We start from the raw sequence: 25226 nt of genomic DNA, 5'->3' as shown, positions 1-25226 counted from the left end.
ATCAAAATAATTCACCGCAATATGGATTTTACGGGGAAATAATCGACGCCAGGCAAGGTATGCTGCGTTAAAAATTATTTATTGTTAATCGGGAGAGTTCGGACAGTCGGATTTAAGCAAATACTCCGACACGCGTGATTCGATTTACAAATCAATATACGCGATAAATACTTGAAGTACGACAATACGGTAACGATATCGACTAATCAAAGTTGTCGATTTTTGGCCAGCCAATCGTCTTAATTCGGTTAATTATTTTAAATGAGAAAAGAAAAATTTTTAAAATCGAGGAAAACAGGAGGTGGAGATAAATGGAAAAAATCGAGGAGGATCAAAGTGACCAAAAATAATCGATTATTTCTTCCCGATTAACCGAGTATAATCGATTATTATTTATCAAACTCGATTAATCGACCGACTCGATTTTTTTTCCCCCGCAAACGGTTTTTGTTTTTTACTCCCACGAACGACGCGATGCAGTATCAATCATTATCGTTGTCTCCCTTACCAAGATACCTATTCGATACTACAAGCGAAATACCTACAAATCAGTACTCCCACCTGGAATCGAAGAATATTTCGAACGAAATTGTAAATCGCGTAATAACTTTTCCGCTGTTAGGACCGCGTACTGAAATTAACGAAATTTTGGTTTCACGGATCAATCGATCAATTATTACCGGTATCAATCGAGTCGCGTTCGATCAACCGATGCATCGATCGCCACTCTAAGCTTCGTGGCCATCGCCAGAGGATCGGAGTCGATTTATCGTTGCTGTCGTTGTTTTTTTTTCTCCTCTCGCTCTTGGTCGACAGTCGGGAGGGATCGGGATAAAGAAAAATGAGACCGGTATAATACACACCTGTTGTTAGGTCTTAACAAGGCTCAATGGTAGCCGTTAGTGAACGCCGCTGGTATCAGAGGACCCTGCAAACAGAGGAAACAATTTCCCATCAGCGTTTTCCCACACGTCAGAACCACGTCGACTCTACCAACCCGAGTATTTTCTTTCCCACAATTATATCCCCCGCGTTGTAATTCACGTAAAAAGCGTCGTGCGATCAACTTTATGCCCGTATTTATATCGCGGTGTAATTTTACCCTCGAAATTTCGGGGCACAATAATGTGGCCGGCTGCTGTGAGCGCTACCAAAGTGGCGATTCTAAAACTGCGGTAAACATCATCTAGGAAATTGCCGGTAGAAAAATAAAATAAAAAAAAAAATTGTTTCAAAAAAAGGTTATACAAATTAAATAAAGTTGTACCATCAATCCTATTAATTATAACATCAAGCTAATTATCTCTATACTCTGTTACATATGTCTCTGTATCATTGGAGTGTCGTATGTATATATAGGTTATTATTTACTGTACGTACAGAGCGAATTCCTAACGACTAGACCGATTGGTCCGTCGTTTGCTAAAACGAACCTCATAAATTTTCACGAATGCGACCTGAAAAGTTTTTACTGTTTTCGGTTTTGGTTACATCTTCCAGCGACGACTGTCAAAATTTTTGAGGTTAGATTTAAGACGGTTGGTAACCCTGGCAAACGGTCGCTCTCGAATCGTAGCGCATGCGCATTAAATTTTGCCTGATAACGGACCGTGCAGTCGTTAGGAATTCACTCTGTATGTACACCATGTATAATTTAGAGTTGCCCTTAAAAAGATCATTTGAGAATTTTGATCGACGCGCCCTGAAAAATCGACTCCGTATAATTTAAAAATAATTCCCCGATATTTTAAATTTTATAAATTTTCACGTCAAACCTACTCAACGGACTTAGATAAAATTTGGTAGAGCAAGGTTTTGCGGGTCGCTGATTACGAATCTGAACTCAAAATTTGTAAAAGTCAAATGGCGGATCCAAAACCCGAAAATACACTTCACATTGCCATATAGGATCCACCCTTTTTCATTTCGTAATTTCGAGTTCAGTCTCGTAATCAGCAGTCTCAGAAACCCCCGAGTACAGAGTTTTATCGAAATCAAACGACTTTTTGGACGTCGCTCCACCACACTGGATTCGCCATTTTGAATTTTGTTGAGTTGAGTCGAGATAAAGATGCGAAAAAATAAGGGAATTATTTTTGAATTATCCGGAGCCGATTTTGGGGGACACGCCGGTCGGAATTCAAAAATGACCATTTTAAGGACCACCCTGAATGGTATCATACACGATACATGTAAACCATATTTCATCGAGGCTTTAACGCGGCAGCTGTTCACAGTAAACTCTGCACCACTCGAAATTCAAATAAATTTCTAAATCTTGGCTGACATTTTTTTTTTGTTGCGAACGTTGGTCATTCACTCGTTCAACGTTTTTGAAAATAAAAATTCCCCCTTGTACGCCAAATTTCAAACTAGTCTTCTCGGATTTGCGAATTCTCATAATACGATCGATCGATCGATCGAATTTTTCAAATCTTTACTTTGCATCCTTTGACAGAAGGAAAAAAGCACCACCGAGTAGTTGAACTTCTTGTAATTATACAATATGTACATATGTATACATCGGGAAGAAGCTTGACGGATTACAGAGTTTAGTGCAGGGCACGCAAAGCTCTGAGAGATATACGGTGAAAAGCAATCGGAAATTCGTGCGCTTTCCAGACTTGTCGGATTTTTTATTTTCCCCTCCATTATTCTCCGACGTAGTTAATATACGTGTACTGCTACATATGGCGTGATTCGTTGAAAGAGCACGTGTTTCCGCCGCCTTGGATATGTTCGCTTGCACTTTGTCGATTGTTCGGTTATTAATTATCATGCTCTGGGAACAATCGGCAATGTGCTGTGCAGCGATTTGTCAACTGCTGCTGAATATTGCGATAAGACGAACAGGGTGAACGAAATAAGATTCAGGCACACGGGTATTTCTGTATTATATAAAAAGACGATTTTCAGGGATTCTTTTAAAAGTGTGCGTAACATTTTAACAGGATCAAAAAGATTCGAAGTAAATTGGTCAGGTTTCAATCAACGTCGATTTTTTTTCGGCCACCCTGTTCGGTTAGAGAGTGATATACGTTTAATTAAGGTGTACGATTACGTGTGTGCTGAGTAATGAAAAAAGTGTAACGTCTGAATGCGAAAATCCGATTTTTCATTGAGATTTGCAAATCAAGTTGCGAAATTAGTTAATTTTTTGTAGTATTCAACTTATCAAGATCCACGAGTTGAACCTTTTTGTTTTTACACGATTTGCAATATCTAGTTTTGCCAATCAATTTTTCGATTTTCAAACTCTGCAGGTAAAGTTTTCAAAAATCGAAATCTGGGTGTGAAACTTTGCGCATTAAGTACCACGAATGAAATTTCCCACGTTGAACTTTAAGAATTAAATTCCGCGGATCAAACTTTGTGTACCGAGATTCGCGAGTCAAGTTCAGGAAATTCAATTTCGAAACATCAAACCTTGCAAATTAATTTCTGGAAATTGAATATCGCTAATTAACTTCTGGAAATCAAACTTTCAGTGATCGAGCCCAAGGAATCAAGTTCGGAAAATCCAATCTTGCAAACCGAATTATGCGAATAAAATTTAGTGCATAACTAGATATTGCAAACCAAGTTACGCGGATTAAACTTTGAGTATTGAAATTAGCAAATCAAGTTCGGTCAATAGAATTTCGAATCATAAAACGTTGCAAGATAATTTCTGCAAATTGCGTGTCACTAATCAAGCGGACTCGCGAGTGAAATTCTAGATACGTTGATTTATTTTCGTACATGCTTTTGAATAAGAAATGATGTCCCACGTAGAAAAACAATTCCGGCAAAATCTTCGCTATTTTCAAAATTGTCATGTTCCAACGAAGAAGAGTGAAATTTGTATAAACATACAAACCCCTGTCCGAGGGGTAGGGCCCTAAATTCACCAACCGAGCTCCACCCATTCTCGTAGTTTCAATCGAATCACTCCGTACACGCGTCGTAAGGCTAGAATTTCGCTTGCGGTTCCTCTCAACTTCGGGAAATCGAATTTCGAATGATCGATCTCTGCGAATCAAGTTTTGCAAATTGAATATTTGCAAAAATCGCGAGAAGAAAAAAAAAGAAAAGAAATTAAAAAAAGAGAGAGAAACGAGACGAATCGACAATCGTTAAAATCGCAATGCAGGCAAGTTTGTTTGCGTTTCCGTGTACGTGATTAGGTACAGGTGTTGGTGGATTTTTTCGAGGGAGGTGGCAGACTTACGGGGCTGTAGTTGAGCGGGGCGCGGGAGACCGCGATTGCGGGAAACGCGGTCGTCGGCGGTTGCGGGCTCGCCGCGGCCTGAACGTAGCTGGCCACCGCGCTGTCCGCCGCTGCGGCCGCGGCCGCGGCCGCCGCGCTCGAACTGTACATGTCGATCGGTCCTGGCGAATTTGCGGCCGGGAAGGAGCGGTTTTGAGGTCCCCCGTGACCCGCGGCTCCGTGCGGCGACGCCGGCGGAAATCCGGCCTGCGCTGCCGCCTGGTAGTTGTTCATCACTGGAACAAATCCTTCGTGAAGTCAGTTAAGCGGCGGAAATTTTTAACCGATTGATTTGACATATACATACATCTACCGGGACGATCTCTTGAAACTTGAAAATCAACCGCGCATGCGCCAAATAATTCGATCTCGTTGGTCGGCGAAATTTTCCCGCAGCGATACATTCTTGTCTGCGACGCAGGGGAGCCAACGTACGCAACAAAATGTGTACGTTTGAATTTTCAAAGAGCATAAGCATGCAACAAATGCTTCCCAAACCTTTCCGAGTCGGCAGCTCAATTATTTGAGATTCTAACCTCGAAAATTCGTAGGAACCACATCGCCGGCAGAGAGAGTTTGACGGCTGAAACTCGGGATGGCCAGCCTGCGCGAAGAGCCGATAAAACTCGCGCGTGCGCGATTCGTTTTCAACTTTCAAGAGATTGCAACGCGATTATCAACGATCGTCGTCATTACTCCAAAACAATTTTTAACCCACCGGCAAGAAATTGCAAAAAAGATGTATTCAATTCACGAAACATCCCGATCAAATACGTCGAATATAAAATATTTTCTCGAGCCAAGAAAAAAAAAAAAGAGGTTTGTTTCACTTGATAAGACAAATGATCGTTGTGACCGACGATTTTTGTTCGGTCTCGAAGAAACATTATTTCTTCGACATATTCGGTAAAATTTAACAAATCCTTTTTATGTAACATTGACCAATTCACTGAGAAAACCTAATACATATACGCGTCTCTTACACTTATGTACTGTAAAAGTATGTACTAAAACGGGTATAGATTTGTTGTTACAAAAATAGTCTAGTTGTTGATAGTATGAAAAAGGCAACTTCGAATCTTTTTCTTTATAGTTTAATACATTTCTTCGGACAAGCAAAGATTGAACATCGTCTTATCATCGCGCAAACATAAAATTATTACATATAGAACATATGGAAGTATAACTAGATTTGTTATTTATCGCAGAGACATTACGTAGTAAAAATGAGGCCAAAGTAATAACATATTAACAAAAAGAAATAAAATTGTAAATTTCGAAGAAGAAGAAGAAGAAGAAAAAATGAAACGTAAGTCAAGGAGGGGAGTAAAAAAGGGTTCCGCGGGGCAAAGCCCGGGATTTTCGCAAAGTTATTATCGAAACGGGGTTAGGTCGACTAGCGAGTCAAGACACGACCGAAGGTGGTTGGAAGGGGGAGGAATACGGCCGACGACAAAGGAAGTTGGCGCAACAGACAATCTAAAACCTATTCAGCTTTTAAACTCTCGACAATGGCGAACTGTTAGAAACTTTTCTCCCGGGCATCGTGCCGCCGCTGCCGTTGCTGCAGCCATTGCGGATGGGGTGGAAAAGGGGATGGTGCGCGATTCAAAAGTTTGATTTATTTGAGAGGAGATTGCGGACGGCGGGGAAAAGAAAACTGGGCTGTGGATGAGGAGGATGAGGAGGATGAGGAGGATCGAGGCGCCGAAGATGGGAGAGACGACGTCGCCTTTTCCTCCCCTCAATATATATTATATATACGGCGATTCGGACCCGGCTCAAAAACTTTTTACTTCCTCCGTAACCCGACACGCCGTGTACCGATATAATTTCGCCGAGTGTTTTTTACCCGCCCTTTTATACAGGGAATAATAATCGGAGACGAGAATTATCCCCCGAGATTGGTAAAAGGGGGTTGAAAAAAAAAAAAAAAAAATACATTACATACGAATTTAAATTTCCCGCCGCAAGATAACGGCTCATGTTTTTTTTAGACACGTGACACCGAGCACGAAAATCACATTCTTTTATCAATTCTTTACTTTGAACCGGTTTGAAATAACGGAACGGTATCCGAGCTTTCGTTTACTATTCGTAGTATTTTCTATTAAATTCTTGTACACATCGAGAGATGTTCGTAGCTTACGAACGTTATTAATACCATATTTTGTATTGAAATTGCAAAAAACGAAGGCAAAGTCTTTTGTTCAACAAAAGTCCTGGACTTTAAAAAAAAAACAAAACATTCATCTTAACCGAAAATCAAACATGTTTCGTAATTGTAACCAGACAATCTAGAACGTCTTAACATTCTTCTTCGCTATAGTAAATTAAAAATATATACGAAATGTTTTTCTGCTGCAACAATAAATCGATGTCAATCTTTGTCGTTTGTCCGACGAGCAGTAATAAAGTAAACGAACACACGCAATGTCGAAGTAATGAAAAGAAATTAATATCGACAAGTATAATTAAACTCGTAAATAATTATTATACTTGTACGACAGATTATCTTGTAATTTTAACAATATTTCATTCGTTATCGATATCCACCATAGAACATTTCCTTTTTGTCTGCGAAATGATATTTAATGTAATGATTCAAGGTAATCGAACTTTAATTCATAACTTGACGTACCAGAAAGCGCTTGCGTAAGTAGCGGCGTATTGTTGTTGGGTGTTAACTGCCCGTTGGTCAGATCCACTGAAACAGAAAATTCAAATGATGCAACTATTCTACGCAGATTAATATAATAGCTTTGTGTAATTTACACGAATGTATAATGCAGGGTTGACTCGCAGGTTATCACAATACGCACAATAATCGTTGTAACGATCGATATAGTTTTAGGGGTGTGAAGATTGATTCGAAAACTTTTTTTTCATCTCTTCAAGATCCGCAAGTTGTTTCGTTTCCAAAGTGTTGCTTTCGGAATTTTTATGCATCCGTAATTATCGCTATATCCGAAGAAAAAAAAAAAGAAAAAAAAAAACTAAAATAAAACCGACGCAACGCTGTTAAAAATAATTGCGTCAAATATCGCACGATCGCTTAAACAAATTGTTTGCCATTTTTTTCTTGCTTCAAGATTCAACCCATGCGTTTGCAGTATACGAGTATTCAAAAGTTATGCATTAGTTTGGTTCAATCGGTTTGGAAACACATTTAATGAACAAACTTTGGGTAGTTTTTTTTTTTTATATTCAATTTGATAACCACTCGACAATTTTTTCAACATCGTGTTGCGGTAAAACGAAGACGATAAATGGAACGAACCGGAGAAATATCAAGGAAAAAAGTAAAAAAAAAAATGAGAAAAAACATATAAAAAAATCAACAACCTAGTTCATACGCCGAATAATGAAAAAAATGGTATTATCGTTACCGCTGTTATCATTGCTGTTGTTATTATTATTATTATTATCGTTACTCAATGGATATTTGCGAATAAAAGCGGTATAACACCGGGCCCGCGGAGAATTATTTGTACAAATTGTGCCGAGGCAAGCTTTTCGTATTTTCGTGTTTGTTCCGGTTTGACGAAAAATGCGCGATGTGCGATTTGACGGTTCGCTCATATAAATGAATAATAATAATATGGGGGTATTGATGAATTTTACCGACGTTTCAACGCGATGTTAATGCATCGATCGCTTGCCACGAGGTGCAATAGTTTATCAACATACAATGTTTGGGATCGACCGATTAAAGCTGATTACGTATGGAAATAATATTTTACGTATATTATGAATAGGTGAAAAGAAAACTATGCAGAGAATATATCGTATCATATTATATAATATGTGTACGAGATTCCCATACATTTCTTACGCTGGAGATTTTGTTGAACGTGTTGCATCGTCGCCTCCGAATACGCGCGGCCCACACCGTCACTTCCGCTTCCGGGGTAGTACACGGGCAGCCCTGATACGTTATAAAAAATATAATAAAACTGAAAGAAAATAATCTGAAAATTGGGTCATGTGTGAAATTTTATTGTATGCGGGGTAAAGAAGATAAAAAAAAAAAAAATTATTACGAATCGTGTCTCTTGAGGACGAAAATTTACAGTCAAATTTATCAACAGAGGGGATGAAAATAATGTCACAAAAAATGAATTCGCGTCGTTTGTGTGCGAGAGGCCAAAATGGCGCCCTTGAGGCTGAAGAATTGTTCGACGGTGAGGAAAATTCGCTATCGATTACGCGTTGAAATTTTTTTCGAAACGAGCGACAAGGTTTTAAAGGAATTGCGTATAATATTGCCAATATTGCATCGGTTTAGAAATTTTAATGTAACGGTGTATAAAATTTCTACATTACAAATAACGGAAAAGGAATAAAATTGCCGTTTTTTTTTTTTTTTTTTCCTATTTTGCCGTACGTAAGCTTAACTTGCGGAAAGCAACACGTTGGACGTATCACACGTAAAAAGAGCGTATTTTTTCAACCGCAGGTAAAATATTCTATTCGACGCCAATTATTTGTACATACATATAATGCGTATGTTGTTGGTATATGAGAAAGGCAATTTTTTTGTCAATTCAGGAATGGGAATATTATTACGTCGGCGATTTTCAGTAATCTTCAAGTTATTTAATGACCGCTGATTTTTTTTTTTCTATTTGGTCGGAAATAGCAGTTCAATAGAGTGCGATAATTTGAAACGAACGATATCGTTGATATCGGTCAGGCGGTAATTTTATAGATAACCGTGTATAACAATGGTCATTACAGGGTTAAAAGTCACGATCTATTGTATCATCCAAGTCGACTAGTTTATCGTACGAGACACACAATAACTATTATTCATATGTGGAACGATCTAATAACTATTATTAACCATCACAATTATTATGATTTAACGAAATGATGAAACCCAAGACACAGGAGAATAGCAGCGATATAACATATAATGATAATAATAATATTGATGATAAAAATTCAATTCCTAATCTACGGACGATTAAATGAATAATGGATATTTTTTTTTTCTTCTTCTCTTTTCTCCGCCACGATTAAATAAAAAAGGAAACAAACAACTGTCTAGGCTACCAAATTTGAAACTACGAATCGATTGTACAATGCGTAATCCGTTAATCACGTCTATTCTATACATACATATATATATATATATATATATATATATATATAAATGTATACATATATATATATATATATGCCTATGCCTAATTTACTCTGTAAAACTGTTTAAAACGTTCGTACGTATACCATAAATATTATCTGGTTTAGCGTCACTATATATTGTATATTATGTGTAATTCGTGTATGTTCAACAATGTGCAATGTGTACATATATAATTATAATAAAAACGATAATTCGTAAAAAACATAAATAATAATAATAATAGTATTAACAATAATAATAACAATAACGGCAATACGAACAACAATCACGACGTAAAACGATATTCCTCGGTATCTCGCGTATAAGAAAATATCTTTGTTTTTTTTTTGTTATATTTTATAAGATAGTTATTTGTATATACCTATATGTATATTATATATACACACATGGAGAGACATTGTACGGGTATTAAACTACGGAAATGACTATACGATGTATATGTACATAAGATGTTCTACGACTAATTCTATCATACACTATTGATACGAATTTAGTTGAAGAAAATAATCGACCGATTGTTAGAAAATTTGAAATGTCTAGGAGGAAACAGCAAAAAAGAAAAAAATTTAGCAAGAAGAAGTTTCGTTCGCTTCAAACGAACATAAATCACATTTCAGCGAATTTCTAATAAGGATCGGAATATCGAATATGATCGATAGATTATCGTGGCGTTTTTTCATTGCAGTTTTATTCAACGTTTCAACCGCGTGAATGAAACTTTTTCTCTGAAATCTAATTTCTCTAAATCTTTTTCGCACGTGTCGTTCAACTGTTTCTTCTTTTTTTTTTAACGATACTGCAAAATATGCAGCGCTGTAAACACGTGATTAAACAATCGTTACATGGTATATAAATATGTGCTTTACCGCATATAGGCAACTTAAACTATACGCGTGTATAATACCGACTAATTTACTATCAATATTTATACACCCAATTATTCGGTTGATTAAAAAAGTATAAATATATCGCCTACACTATAATATCACTACATACTGTAATATTATACTATAGCCAGGACTAAATCGAATTTAAATACCTAACTAAATTCTACATACTTAAAAGTAAACGATTTTTCTATCACTCGATATAATATATATATTTATCTCTCCTAATGTACACGAGTTCCAGTTTTCGCCAGGCTGAGGACGTGATTCCGTATATTTATTTTTCTTCAAATTTTCCTCACGAGAATAAATTTTTATAATCGCATATTCCAAGGATCGAAAACGATCAATCGAAACAGTTAATTCGGTCATTTTGAAAAATCCTGTCGCATAAAATGCACACAAAATCTTTCAAGCTTGGCGAAAACTTTTCAGCGCCGTGTCTATAAATCTATTCAATATGTATAACACCTTTTACACGTATGTATGTACCTATAACGCTATGTGTGAATTTTCTCTAAAGCGACACATTAGGTTCATAAATGAATAGATGTAGGTTACTCGCCCCCAGGGTGATGTCATCTTCGTTCTAGATCTTCCGCGCTCCGTTATTTCTTCTTCTCTTTCGTTTTCTACGTATCTATTACTTTTTGTACCTCTGATAAGGTGAATGAAAGAAGAAAGAGAGACGAAAAATGAAAAAGTTTGGGATAAAAAAAAAAAAAGAAGAAGAGAAACCAAAAACGACCCCGAAGCTTGCGATCTTGTTTTTTTTTTTTTTTTCTCCTTTTCTTCTCTTCGTCGCATATTTACTTGCGAACGTAACCGGAAAATTACCCAAAAAAAGATGAATTTTTAAAGTAAAGAAAAAAAAAATAATGTCGATAACGGTGGAATTTATAAATGAGTCGCCGATGTGGTCGGGTTATCGTTTAGTTGATTATGATTTCGAAAATACCATTTACTATGAGCTAGGCAGTCATCTCCAAAACACCATTATATAATATAATAATAATTACATATACGGCATGATACAAGGACGTGATGTACGTACCTATGTGAAATTTACATTGTAGTTATAATATAATAACAATATCAACAACATACAGTATGCGTCAAGTGTTACCAATAATTATGTATATGCATATATGATATACCTATGCATGTGTACGGATGTGTGCATGTTGCGTATGATACTTTACTGTCACGAACACGCTATTCTAAACTTTCTATATATATATGTATATATGTGTGTATTTACGATATAAATACGTAACAGAGGTATACCCGTAAAGTATGGAGAAAAGCTAAGCGGCGAGATTGGAAATTCAATAAAAAAAACTCTACTCGGATTTTTCTTCATTTTCATATAACATAGCGCAATAAGATTTATCCAACTCACGTATAACAATAAATATTTCAAATGATATCGGGTTAATAATACGCAACGAAACTTTCGCGTTTTAAAGTGTACATCTTTTCTCACCTATTTCCTACAAACGATGATCCAACTAATTGTTTGTTTGCCGTATAATTTGCCGATAAAAAGTAATTTAAACTTGTCTCGAGTGAGGTGGATTTTCGCGTTTGGCATCATTCCGCCTGGGTTTATATGCTCTGTAAGATGTTTATACGTATACCTGTGTACACGGCCAAGGCGGCGAGATACTATCTTTCAATTAAATCACTAATTATATTCGTGATTAACCCCCCCCCCTCCCGCCTTTCCTTCCCCACCTACCGTCGTCCTGAACGTCAACTCGCGGGAGACAATAACTTGGACGAAATTAAATAGTTGTGAATTTGAAAACTCGAACCTCCCTAACGATAAGTCTCGTCGTTAAGATACCGGGAATATATAATATACGTGTATAAATATTAAATCTATTTACTGCTGAATTATTTCACTTTTCGTTACAATTATATCAGAATTACATAATTATTCTTCTCATCCGATTGGAGGAAAGAAAAAAATTTAGCCAAATTTCGTCTCTGTCTAATTATTGTGGAAAGAATTTGAAATAAGATTTGATGCGAGTGTATTGCTGTTATGTTATTAATATTATAACGGGCTTGCAGAAAATTGCAACGCGTTGTAAAAGGATCACATTGTTCGTGTTTTTTTTTTTTTTTTTTTTTTTGTTTTTTTGCCTCTCTTTTTTTGGCATCAAAATATCGAAGCGTTTTTCGGGGAAAAATCAGCACTATTCGCTTTTTTACTTTTTGTCTTTCTGTAACACAAAACCTGTGTATTATCAAAGACGGGGCAAATATTTTACAAGTAAAATTTCAATGGAATGATTGATGAGATAAAAAATTCTGCCTCTCGGATGGAATTCTTATGGATATCACGAGAATTTGCGCGCGAGGATTGTACGAGAGGAAAAAAAAAAAAAAAAAGCACAAGTAAATTTGTCATCCTACAAGAGATGCGAAAAATCATAAGCCGTGAGAAAATTCTCTGCATACAGCGATTTGCCGAATTACGCATCGGATCTGAAGGTAAAAAGTAAGAAACCCGCTTTCTTGTCGAAACGAAAAAACGACGAATTGCTCGTATCGCTTCTTACGTGGCAATTTTCTTTTCCTTTGTCTCTTTTTTTCTTTTTCTCCTTTGACAAATCGAGATACCGAAGTGATTCAATCTCACACTTTGACACATTAACGAGTCTGCCTAGAGCGGAGAAATCAATAAGACCGAAGAAGAAAAGCAGCTTTGTTTCAACCGGTTTATCGCATTTTTTTAGACCTACAACGTTGCGCAAAAAAAAAAGGTGCTAATTTGGTCACGTTGTACAAATATTATACTTTTGTCTATACCTTGTTACTCTCGATAAATTCAACATCTCTTCAACGGTGTAATACTAATAACAATAATTTATAATGATAATATAAATAACTGAGAATTTCTTTTCTCCCCTAAAATATCTAGTTACGCAGATATTGGCGTGTGCGTCTGTGTGTGTGTTTGTGTGCGATTGAAAGTACGAAGCTTCTAGGTCTACAGCAGTATTATATGTATTAATATTTAAAACATCCTACCAATGCGTAAACGAATTTTATGAATATAGTTACGCTGCAATTAAGTGGCAGAGGAACGTAATTATACCTATACAACGCATGGTCAATTATGATTTACGGGATGATTAATAAATGTATATGTATAGTTTAACAAGAAGGTAAGCTCGGTCTTTTCGGGCCGAGCGTAAGTTTGCAATACGACGTCGTATATTGAAAATACGCGAGGCGAAAAGACCGTCGCCATCTTGTTGAACAGGATTATTTACATAACGCGATTATGTTACGCGTCTTTTCACGAAGCAACGAAATTGAGGTTAGGGTCGCGCAACGTCGGATTTGCTCGCGACAGCGCATGCGCGGGGTAGGAAAAATACCAGATTCGAATACTCCGCGCGTGCGCATTCGCAGACTCGCCCGAACGTCGTAGAAACGGTTGCTTTGCGTGCGGAAAAGACGCGTGAGACGTGCTCGCGTTACATGTGTAAATTAACGTATGTAAGTACCTACACGACCAGCATACGGTGAAAAAGGTGGAAGAACGACAAGAGGAAAGAAAATGAGGATGGAAAAATTACCTAAGAGCTAGGGCACTGCAGCCAGGTAAATAAATAGTTGATTTCGATTCAGGTTGACAAAAAAGCTTACCGGAACAGCCGGCTGGGCTGACGGCCACCCGATTCATTCGCGCAGGGTTCAGGCCGTTCAGGCGCGGACTCACCGCACGGTACACTAGCGTTCCTACCAGAAGTCAAGACCAACCATATATATAGTATAACGTCGTCTTCCCCCTTTCGTTTCATGTTTCTAACTTTCTATTTGGCAAAAAAAAACAAAAAAAAAAAAAAAACATTGTCTTGTTGCGAATATTTTTAATACCTTCAAATTTGCAAATTTCTTTTCTTATTTTAAACAACTAAAATTCACAAACACGAAACAGTGCAATCGGTCTCGCCGATTTCAACCACATCGTTCTTACATTGTTGGAAAAAGAAACAAGTTCTACTTCGCGGAGGTTGTGAAGAGTGCTGAAACATTTCTCGCGAGAGCGACGCTCGGCGACTTGCGACGCCTGGTGACATCCGGCGGTACCAACGACCATAAATCCTCTACTTTCCTCTCCCATTTTCAATTCAGCCTCGAATACGTAGCTGTTGTCGATACGACCGCGAAATATTAGCCAGGTAAAGCCACGATTGCGGTACGACTGAGTCTGAGATAAAAATAAGACTATTCTAATTGGTATTTTTTCAAAGTCTCACCGCAAAGTCGAAGCACTTGAAAATCTGAAGAAGCAGGGCGATTAACCCTTTTAAAAATCTATCAATTGTAATTGACTGAATTCCTTGCATTCGCGAAATGGCTTGATTTCAAAATAAATAAATAAATAAATAAAAAAACATAAGTTATTTCCAACAGTGTAGTTACGATGCTTATACGTATATGTCATACTTATAACGGGTGTACCGCATTGCACGCTTTACATGTATACCTGTGAACCCGGCATCGATTTGTATAACCCAGGCATGCATATCGAACTGACGTCAGACGTTAGGTTGACGGCTAGCTCATAGTAAAAGCAGTATATAATAGGCGCGGAATAATGGCCGTCTATACATATTTATGTATTACGTAACAACGTCCGCGGTGAAAGCGAGTTATCGTGTGATTATATGTTACATGTAATGTAAATTGGCTGTTCAAAAGTGGGGGTGAAAAATCGATGACAATTTCAACGACTCGTTGTATGCATCGGGGATGACATCTACCTACGTATACTGGCAACGGCCGGTCTGCTGACAAGTCGAAAGAGAAAATAAGTCGATGAGGCGAAAAATTGGAAGATGAAGAAGTGTTTGAAAAATTTATCGAAAAACAAAGAACGAAAATTATTACCGTATTTTCATAAATTTTCTAAAACTTGTGCTGTTTCGTGATAGTTTATTTATTACATAAGACATTCATTATTAATAATCCTTATTTCGTAATTGTACGACGTGCATACACGCCGGTTTGTGTTTATCGTATTTATGTGTGTATTCGTGTGTGAGAGCGCGTGTGTATGCATGTATGTACATATATATCGATAATTGTGTTTACTTTTATGTGTTGTATACATATATATTTATATGAATAGCAATTAACTTATATTTTGTTCAGATTATCTCTGAAGGACATAATATCATCATCATCATCATCATTTATTTATTCATTTATTTATTTATTCATTTACTTATTTGTATGAGTGTTCAACGATTAAATACTATCGTTTTACAAAACTCGCGCCTCGAGGTTTCGTTTTTCTCTTTTACTCTTCATCTCATATTTGTAATTTTTGACGATTCTTTACGTTGACAACAAAACCGCAAGTCCTTATAACCAATCGCGTTGCAGCGCCTTTCCCGGAATCGGTTGTTAAAAAAGGAACAAGTTTTGAGGTTATTATTTATTTTTTACAAACGAATCGATCGATTCAACTTAAACAGATTCAAACTTTCCAATTATTGGAACGATCAATTATCCAGAGAAGCTGTATAAAGAATCGAAAATCGCTTTACAACATACATTCTTCCTGTGTCTTCCCTTTCTAACGAATCGAACCGGCGACGGACGTGCGAACGCGTTCAAACGCACATGCAATCACAGCGATTATTATATGTATATATAAACAATCTTATACGAATAGCAACAATTGAACTACAGATCGAAAGCGTTAACGTTTATATGCACGATGATGGAACAAAGATAGATGATAATCGAGATCGTGATTTGAATCAATATTGTTAATTTTATACCGAGTTTAAATTATCTGTAACATTATTATTCAACCGCATGATTTTCAACCCAAACGGTGCGAAAATAAGGGGAAAGAAAGAAGACGCGAAAGAGGAAAGTGGCAACCGTAATCGCGCAATTCCTGCCTGACGAGAAATAAAATTTTAAAAGTAAGAATAAACAAATAAACAATTAATCTGGACAAAAGTTAACGCGAACGATCTATAGACGTGCATAAAAATATTATAATAGATAGGATATCGTTAAGCATGGTGTGGTAATATAACAAATGTAAGCTCAGGACAGATAGTTTCGTTTGTCTTTTTTCACGTAATTATTTTCCTTTTTTTTCCCCCCTTTCTTATTCACTTTCGTCGTCGTCGAAAGGAATTGCAATATAGGTACGTGTAAATAAGTAAAAATTATTTATATATTATATATAAATAATATACGACGCTGCATATTTTAACGCGAATCGTTATCGTACTTATAAGTAATAAAATATGAATTATAATTGAATATCGATTCTTTTTTTTTCTTCGTCACGAAATAAATTGTTTCATTTCCCCCAAATTTTCTCACGATCACTTTCCACGATTCCTTCAAGTATATATAATATATATAATAAAATTGAATTGATTAAATAACAAATTGACGAATTACACAACGTTGTTAACTTATAAACCACGCGGAAATCTGATCACAGTTTTTTTTTTTTTTTGTCTTTTATTTTGCGAATTCGATTTGAACTTGACATTGCGAACGAATAATTATTGATTGGATCGGTGTATCATTATGTATAATATATGTGTATAACATATTAAACATTCATATACGAACGTATATATACGGGGGAGAAAAAGCTCTTCTTGCAATGACGATGGGCGGTTCTTTCTTTGTTTTTTTTCTTTTTTGTATTTGATTCTAGTTTTTGTTTGTTTTTTTTTTTTTTTTCAGAATTTGGTTATACTATATATGCGGTATTAGCAGTAGTCTGGTTATTGTTAAAGTACATGGACAACCTAATCTGGCGGAGGCCCTAATAGTCGTGTAAGTATATTCTACGAAATAGCATTAACATCGCTGAGGATCGGATAGGTTTTAAAATCGGGCAAACAATTTGAGTCTGTCGATGAAAACCACGATTTCCAAGAAACGCGACGAATCAATAAGCTTGAAAATTGCGAATCGAGGCCGAAACGACGCAAAAAGTTGACCCGTTTTACAAACGCCTAACGATACATGGTGTATTATACCTAATTATACCTAACCTAATAGTTTCGATTAAAGGTGTGTAGCTTTTACAAAGTTACACACAACGCACTACGATTTTTGAACATCTACGATCCAACAACTACAGAATGTTTAAAATTCTTGACAATTATTATCGTACGTTATGGGTACGTCTATAATTGTAGGTTATGTAATTAATGAAGTTCCGTCGTAAATTTATACCTCCGCGAGTATAATACGTCTACGTATTTATACGATTAGGGATGATAACAATTGTATAACATAACAGGCGAGTCTTTTTTCACGTCGCTATTGCGTATCAAAGTTCACAGAATCGTTTTGTCACAGTAACTACAGTACAGTAGAAATACGCGTGTCCCTCCATTAATTCACCTTTTTATTTTTTTCTCGCTTCCTAACTTTCAGATACAATTTGAACCTCGGCCCGGTGCGACGAGCTTTTCACGAGTTCGCCACGCTCTTCACTTTAAGGGTGGAGGGGGTACAGAAGGACGATCTAGGATCGCACCTATTTTTGAGTTTTTTTTTCTCATTGGAAAACATTTGGAGCAATTTGAGTTTGAGAGATTTATTATTTACATTTTTAAGAAAATTTTACAATCTTCTTAAAATTTCTTGGGATTCTGACACGATCTTTAAAACTTGTTTATGAACTCGATTTGATGGCTACATTTTTGAATTTCGATTCAAAAATACTTCGAACAATTTTTTGTTCACAATCGGATATATTTGATCTACGAACTCGAATCCGAAAGAGTCCTTTGACTTCAAAAAAAAATTTTTCCATCCGTTACAGGTTGGACAGTGATGTCAGAAGATGCGCCACCGCAAAAGCGTTCGAGTTAGGAGTCGTTCGCTAATTATATGCGCCATGTCGCTATTTTGTTATCAATTTCAAGGAAAAAAATTCTAAAATGTTCTTAAAACTGTAAGCAATAAAGCCCTACATAATTACATAATTACATTATCTGAGCGTTGGAACTCGTAGCCTAGCTTCAATCACCGGGCATTTTAGATTCGGACGAGCGTCTGGACGTGTGATGTTATCAAATTTTAAACAGGCATAATAATTGTGTATGTATGTATGTATGTATGTGTGTATGCAGTTTCGGTATGTTTATATGTAATATGATTTTTATACCACGAGACCGTTTCCGATTTCTACGAAATATTTCACCCTCACGTTTCTTCACATTCGATTTAATTTTTCTTTCTATTTCCTTTTATTTGTTTTTTCGCTTTCCATTGTGTGTATATACCTATCGTATTACGCACAGTATCTTTGTATCGTCATATCGAGTATCGGCTCAAGTACAAATCGCTCTACATTTCGGCTTCTAATGGAATGGGGGTAGAGGCAGACGACGTTTTGCCGGACGAAGGACCACCGAGTTTGCCAGCCATGCGTCTGTGAACATTTTTTTCCTTTACTACTCATGAACATCGATTATTTACATGTTTTTACACATCATATATATCTATATACCAGGCGTATACATTTTATATGCACGTCTGCCTAATTTCACCTATAATCACATTCGGAACGCTGACATTTTTATCTGTATCTGCATATTCCTCACATAATATATATCCATACATCATTTATGTTACATAGAATATAAACGATACGTTGTAATTTTCATAATGATAAATCACACGTCAAACCGCGTACATGGATACAGAGTTAAAATAAAACCAAAGACAAAGAACAGAAAAAAATAAATAAATAAAAATCACTCGTTCATAAATTAAAAAATTCTCAATTAATAAGATAATTAAAATATCCGCTAAGAATTTTTATCCGTACAAGTGAAAAGCTTTGCGTATATAGTAGAAAGCTTGCTGCCATTTTTTCTTCTTCTTCTTTTGTGTTTCCTTCAAGATAAACTCAAAATCATTCGGTTGAGCATGTATGCAATATGTGTATATTTTTGTCGATTTAATTACAAGTACGATACCGAAAGTCAAGAATTAACCTGACGCTGACTGAACCTTAGAAAAATTGCGGGAGTAATTTTTCTATTCAACATTGCGACGGCTTACAAAATACTGGCTTCAACCTCGCGGAAAACTTAATCATTCCTTCATAATGTGGCAAATTTAATGTTAATTGGAATCAGGACGCGGCAGCTGAACGAAACTCGCAGATATATATATATATATATATATATCACGGTTTGTTACTATATTAAAGTGTAAGCTTGGCGAAGATTAACTTCACTTACAAATAATTGTCGTATTTATGGGTCGAATGATAAATAGTGACAGGGATTATTTTTTCATTCGTTGTTAAATTTCGTTAATTTTCTTTCGTATGATAATGGTATACGTATAATTATAATAACTTCACAAATCTCGCATTGTAATTAATTTTCGAACGTCTACCTCCTGTAGGCATATAATTATATGTATTATATATATATATATATATATATATATATAATAAATATTAATACTATTGTATATATTATCGTAACAATAATGATAACGACAATGGTAATTTTTTTCATCTTTTTGCCTTTTTTCTTTTTTCATTTTAAATTCCGACAAAAGAATCTTCAACTTTGATAGTAATATGTCATTATATTTATAGCAATTTACTCGATCAATGATACTGTTATATAGCTATATATATATATATATATATATATATGTGTGTGTGTGTGTGTATTTATTTATACATAATGTGATATGTACAATATTTTTTATACACTTTCAATACCGATCAGGATGCGTGCGGGATGAGGGTGATTTGAGAAATCGTGTCAAAAACATGATAATAACGAACGTGAAACGATTAATTGCGGGTATAGTGATGAAGTTAAATGATAATATCGATAATATTATAGGCGCGAGTGATAATTTTAAATAAATCTATAATACAAAGCGAAATGAGTTGAAAATCGCAAAGCAATTAACATCGGTACGTTGTATTGTATTATGTTATACATTGCTAAAAACGATTATTATTAATATTGTTGTTATCACGCGTAAAACGCGCTAGTTTGTGAAGGTATAATGCGAATAATTGTATATTATACAAATCGAGGAAATGATGAAGATCGAGTTACGGTTATCATTAATTGATACACATCATTATGACGATTAATATTATAACAGATTCAAATAAATAAAAATCTTGCGAACACATCGCGAGATGTAATTATCAACTTTTTTCATCTTATCGTTCTTTATTTATGTATAATGTATCATGTTGTGGTATCAAAGAGCATTGTATATAAATTACGTCAATTGAAAAAAGGAGTTGAAAAAGAAAAAAAAAAAAAATGAAATCAAAATGACATCGTTCCCTTTCTGCGTGAAAATTTATTACCGATTATTAACGGATTCAAATGTTTGTTATCATCGGAATCATTAACGATGACGATAATAATCATTGCATTCTAATATTCGGCAGCGAGATAACAAAGATTTAACACGCGGCAGCTCGTCGGATTATCAATTTTATAATATTTCACACATAGTTCGCGATTACATTTTGTTTTCCATTCAATTCATTTCAACGATGCAAATTAGATTTCTGCTGAAACTTTACCAACTGTCACATATCGTTTTGAAATACAAAAAACGAGTTCGCTTCCATCAAAATTTCCCGTTTTTTCTCATCCATCAAAATGTACGAATGCGAAAAAATTATTTCCACTCAACGCGTTATTATACATTCAATTGTTATTTAACGACTCGAGTACGTGAGTTGATTATATTTATTATATTATTATCATCGTTGTTGTTGTTGCTGCTGCTACGGATATCACACATATATATATATATATATATATATACGTGATTTATAAAATACGTAAATCATCTCGTTCGATCGCTCGATCGCTCGATTCATTGTTCGGGAATGATTCTGTATTCCGGGGAGTAGGTGTGTAGCTGCGGTTCACCGGGAGATAGTGCAGAAGTGAATGGCGGTAGTCCCAAGGCACCTGAAAGTACCACGAACCCCCTAAGTCCCTATTTTCATAGCTAAACAACGGGGCTAGTTTGAAACCTACGGTCACAGCTGTGTTATAGTTCAAGTCACGGGTAGCCCGCGATAACCTCGACGGTTTTCCCGCAGGTGCGCGAAATTCGCCGAATAATCCCGCGGGCAACCCTGGCATATGCGTATGAGTATGTAATCGGTATGGGGGATGGCTGAATAGGAGATTAAAATTTTTGTTTATTTCTTTGTTCAAACACAAATTAGAAAAAAGGAACAAACAAACCTGTTGTAATGGTTTACGATATTTTTTACGGTTGAGGAACAAACGGTTATTGTTGGTATTCTGACAAAACCGGTAAAAACCGCAGCTTGTATCGTTCGTAACACGCGATATGTTATATACGTCAGAGTGGGGTTAATTTAAAGAAAAAATTCAATTTCCATTTTTCCTACGTATCCTTCGAAAAGTTGGTTCTTAGCCTGAAACGAGGCCTCGCGAGTCCCGCAACTCGGTAGCAAAATTCTAATCGAAACATTTCGAAAACTCTACAAGTTGACAAGTTGTTTTCGGTTTCTCATTTTGTAAACGATCAAATGTTTGTTAGATAATGTCGCGACTGCTGCGTGATATTATTTGTAACAGCTTAGAAGACGGGCGAGATAAAAATTTGCAAGGTAACAAGCATCTTGATTCGTTTATTCAATGCACTCGTCGTCGACTTTGAACGTCCGTATCGAATACAAGACGAATATTTAGGTCTATGGTAGTATCTGACTTCTTTTTTATAGAAAATTTCATTACTTGCAGACTGAAACCAAAAGCAGCTTACCAACTTTTACAGTTTTCGAGTTATTTCGGTTACAGTGTTTGAAAAATTGAAATCGGATGAGGCACCTTTTACAATTTTGCTATCGAGTTCCGGTTTCACGAGGCTTCGTTTGAGGCTGAAAAATAAATTTTCTAAGGATAGGTATGAAAAAAATAGTTAAAAAACAACCACCCTGATATACATATAGGTATATAGTAATTAAGTATTGTAATTTTGACATCCGATTGTTACACGATCGAGATTTTTCAGTGTATTATTACAATTTGCGCTCAACGAGTTGGCAAAATTTTAAACAATTTTTGTTTACGTATAATATTTATCATACCCCCTGTAATGAAAATTTCGTTTCCGCAATGCGACAATTCTTCGGTCAACATCGCAGGTGTACATAAATTTTATCTTCCCTTATTTTCTTTTTTCCTTTCTTCCTCTTTTCTACAATGATTAGGTACTCGATACGAATGACGCAGGAAAGATGAACGCTTTTCTGAATAAATTTCCATGCAATTTTATCCGCATATTTTATACACCTGGAGGCACCGGATCAGCGAAGAAAAAGAGAGAGAGAGAAAAAGGGGGGTAAAAAAAAAAAACTGCTTTTCGGACATATCGAGGGGGGCGGGCCGGCTTTCTCATTTTCATCCATCGGTCGCTTCGCTGACGGGTACAAAGAGAAGATAAGACACGAATAGAGAGAAAGTGAGAAAGAGAGAAAGAGACAGAGAGAAAGAAAAAGACCGAAAGATTCAGCTGATAAAGAGAAAGAGAAAATGAAAAAGAGAGAGAGAGAGAGAGAGATGAGAGAACTGCTGCCCTGTGCACGACCATGCCTCGTGAACTTTGACGTGAAAATATTACATGTAAAAATATTCAAATGTACATATTATAAATGCCGCAGCAGAGGATGCGAAAAGCGGGGAAATAATACATACATATACATATACATATATGGAAGTACATAAGTATATATACATACATATATAATATATATCTATGTACGTATCGAGTATGGAGGTTGTGCAGAAAAGCGAGAGGAAGAGAGAGAGAGAGAGAGAGAGAGAGAGAGAGAGAGAGAGAGAGAGAGAGCGAAAAAAAAGGGAAAGAGAATCACAATTCAACGGCCGAAAAACATTGTCTACATTATTTATAAGTCGCGTTATTCATTCTTTTCGTTTGAAGGTTCGAGGATCACAGACGCGATTTTTTTCTCTCACTTTTTCACGACAATTTTCCACCCCCTCCCTCCCCACCCTGTGATGTTGCAAAACGATTTGCGATAATCAGAAAAACGTGTTTCGATACAAGCTGCAGTTTTTTTAAAATTAATGCTTCTTCTTTTGCATTGCTTACGAATAAAACGAGAGAGAAATAGTTCCTCGACCGCAATTTTTAATCAATGATTGGTGATATTTGCAAATCTACGAAATAACTTTGTTTCATTTTACTTCAACGAAGCAGTTGTGAAAAATAATTTCATCATGTTGGAGAGAATTTTTATCGATTTCTTATCAAAATCATTACATACACATGACACCAGAGAATTGTTATCGTACTGCATGTATGACGAATTAATTGGACACTTTTTCTAGTCAAGGAAAATGCAAATAATTATTTTCATTAATCGAAGAAAGCTTTCGAAGTAATATAATTGACTTTATATTATCAGTTCGTTAAACACGCAGTCTAACTCTTTGAAAATTGATCCACTGGGTGATTAGTATGACAATTAATTACATTAAATAATCAGCCGTACTTTCCGCAATTATAACACATTACGGGGATAAGGTACGTAGGCATCTATTAGTCAACGCAAAGGACACACTTCACTCTGATGCTGACGTTATGTGAAATTGTACACGCTTGTACAGTAATTAGTACAGATGGCGGAACAGTAAGCGGTGTTAGTTTCGTTTAGTTATTATATTTTTATGATTTTTAACAATTTTTATTACATAAAATTTTTTAATCCGGTCAACTGGCTGGTTAGTCGATTTCCAATTGCCGTTATCATCGTCGTTATTAAATGGACCAAAAACACGGTTTTTTTATTACATCAGTATCCTTTTGTCATTTACATCAAGATTTCGGTAAGTAAGCCGCATTGACGATGATTCGTTTACGCATTGTAATTATAAAATAAAATAACGCGAGCGGATTGGGTCACGATAATTACGATCCGACGTGCGAGAAATTTCCTCATGCACAAATAATGTGCCGCAAAAACGCTTCTCACAATATTAGCTCGTTTACAATATGTCAAAATGACATACAACGTGTTACAACGTCTTCGTTTATGTACATTATATACTGTACACATAAAGCTCGACTCGTTACTGCGCGCGGTTTTAAAAAAATTGCAGTTTCACGTGGTTAAATATAATCGTTCCGGGCTAATTCTAACGCAACGTCCCGCGGGGCAAGTGACTTCCCTGCATCAAGGTACGTCCGTAATTACATTACATTCCTACAGTACATAATTGTACATATACGCGAATCGCGCGAGCTTTGCTGGTAACTTGAAATTTCTAAAGAATTAAATTCTACAGGCCGGGTTCGCCTTCGTTTTATTTTATTTTTCATTTTTATTCTTTTTCCCCACTTCTTTCGCCAGTTTCTAAAACTCCGCAGCGCAAGGAATCCATAATCGTCGAGCGGGACAATGGAATTATGCAGAAAGCACTTGAGACCCTTGGCTCAACGTCAATTATTCTTACGCTTTTCTTACGCTTTCTTACGGACCTTATGCCATATGTATAAGTATTACATACACGTATATACTTTTTGTATATCACGCGTTTGTTCGTATTTTTTTTTTTTTTTTTTTTTTATACACGTGCGAGAATTTCAAATTTTTTTTCCTCATTTTCTTCCCCCTTTCAACAAGTCCGATTTATTAGAAAGCTGTTTGATAAAAATGATGATAATAATAATAATAGTAATAACAACAACAACGATGACACTAATAATAATAATGGTGACGATAATCTTAAAGTTAACGCGAAAACCGGGGCGACGATTGAAAGAGGTGTGAAATAATAATATAAAGAAGAATTTAGCAACTTTCAAGTTGTATAGTATAATATACTCGATACGAAATGCTGCGATGAAG

At 35.9% G+C, this 25226-nt stretch overlaps 1 protein-coding gene across 16 annotated transcripts in view; it reads right to left on the bottom strand.

Moving 5' to 3' along the window:
* Rbp6 (RNA-binding protein 6) overlaps positions 1-25226 on the bottom strand; it is a 406618-nt gene that overhangs the window by 4737 nt on the left and 376655 nt on the right. For 6 of the 16 annotated variants that reach the window (XM_069136327.1, XM_069136328.1, XM_069136332.1 and 3 more), the window contains 5 exons: positions 13955-14047; positions 8076-8177; positions 6891-6956; positions 4211-4497; positions 864-928 (listed from right to left, as the gene is read on the bottom strand). In XM_069136327.1, coding sequence (XP_068992428.1) covers positions 887-928; positions 4211-4497; positions 6891-6956; positions 8076-8177; positions 13955-14047 — 590 coding nt within the window. In that variant the 3' untranslated portion in view covers positions 864-886. Of the gene's footprint in view, positions 1-863; positions 929-997; positions 1187-4210; positions 4498-6890; positions 6957-8075; positions 8178-13954; positions 14048-25226 lie in introns of all 16 variants that reach the window. The other 10 variants (XM_046625954.2, XM_046625956.2, XR_011177226.1 and 7 more) reach the window with 9 other exon arrangements.

The sequence above is a fragment of the Neodiprion pinetum genome, chromosome 5 (genome assembly GCF_021155775.2).
Source record: "Neodiprion pinetum isolate iyNeoPine1 chromosome 5, iyNeoPine1.2, whole genome shotgun sequence".
NCBI classification, from domain to species: Eukaryota; Metazoa; Arthropoda; class Insecta; order Hymenoptera; family Diprionidae; genus Neodiprion; species Neodiprion pinetum.
This window is presented reverse-complemented; position numbering and strand designations above follow the sequence as displayed.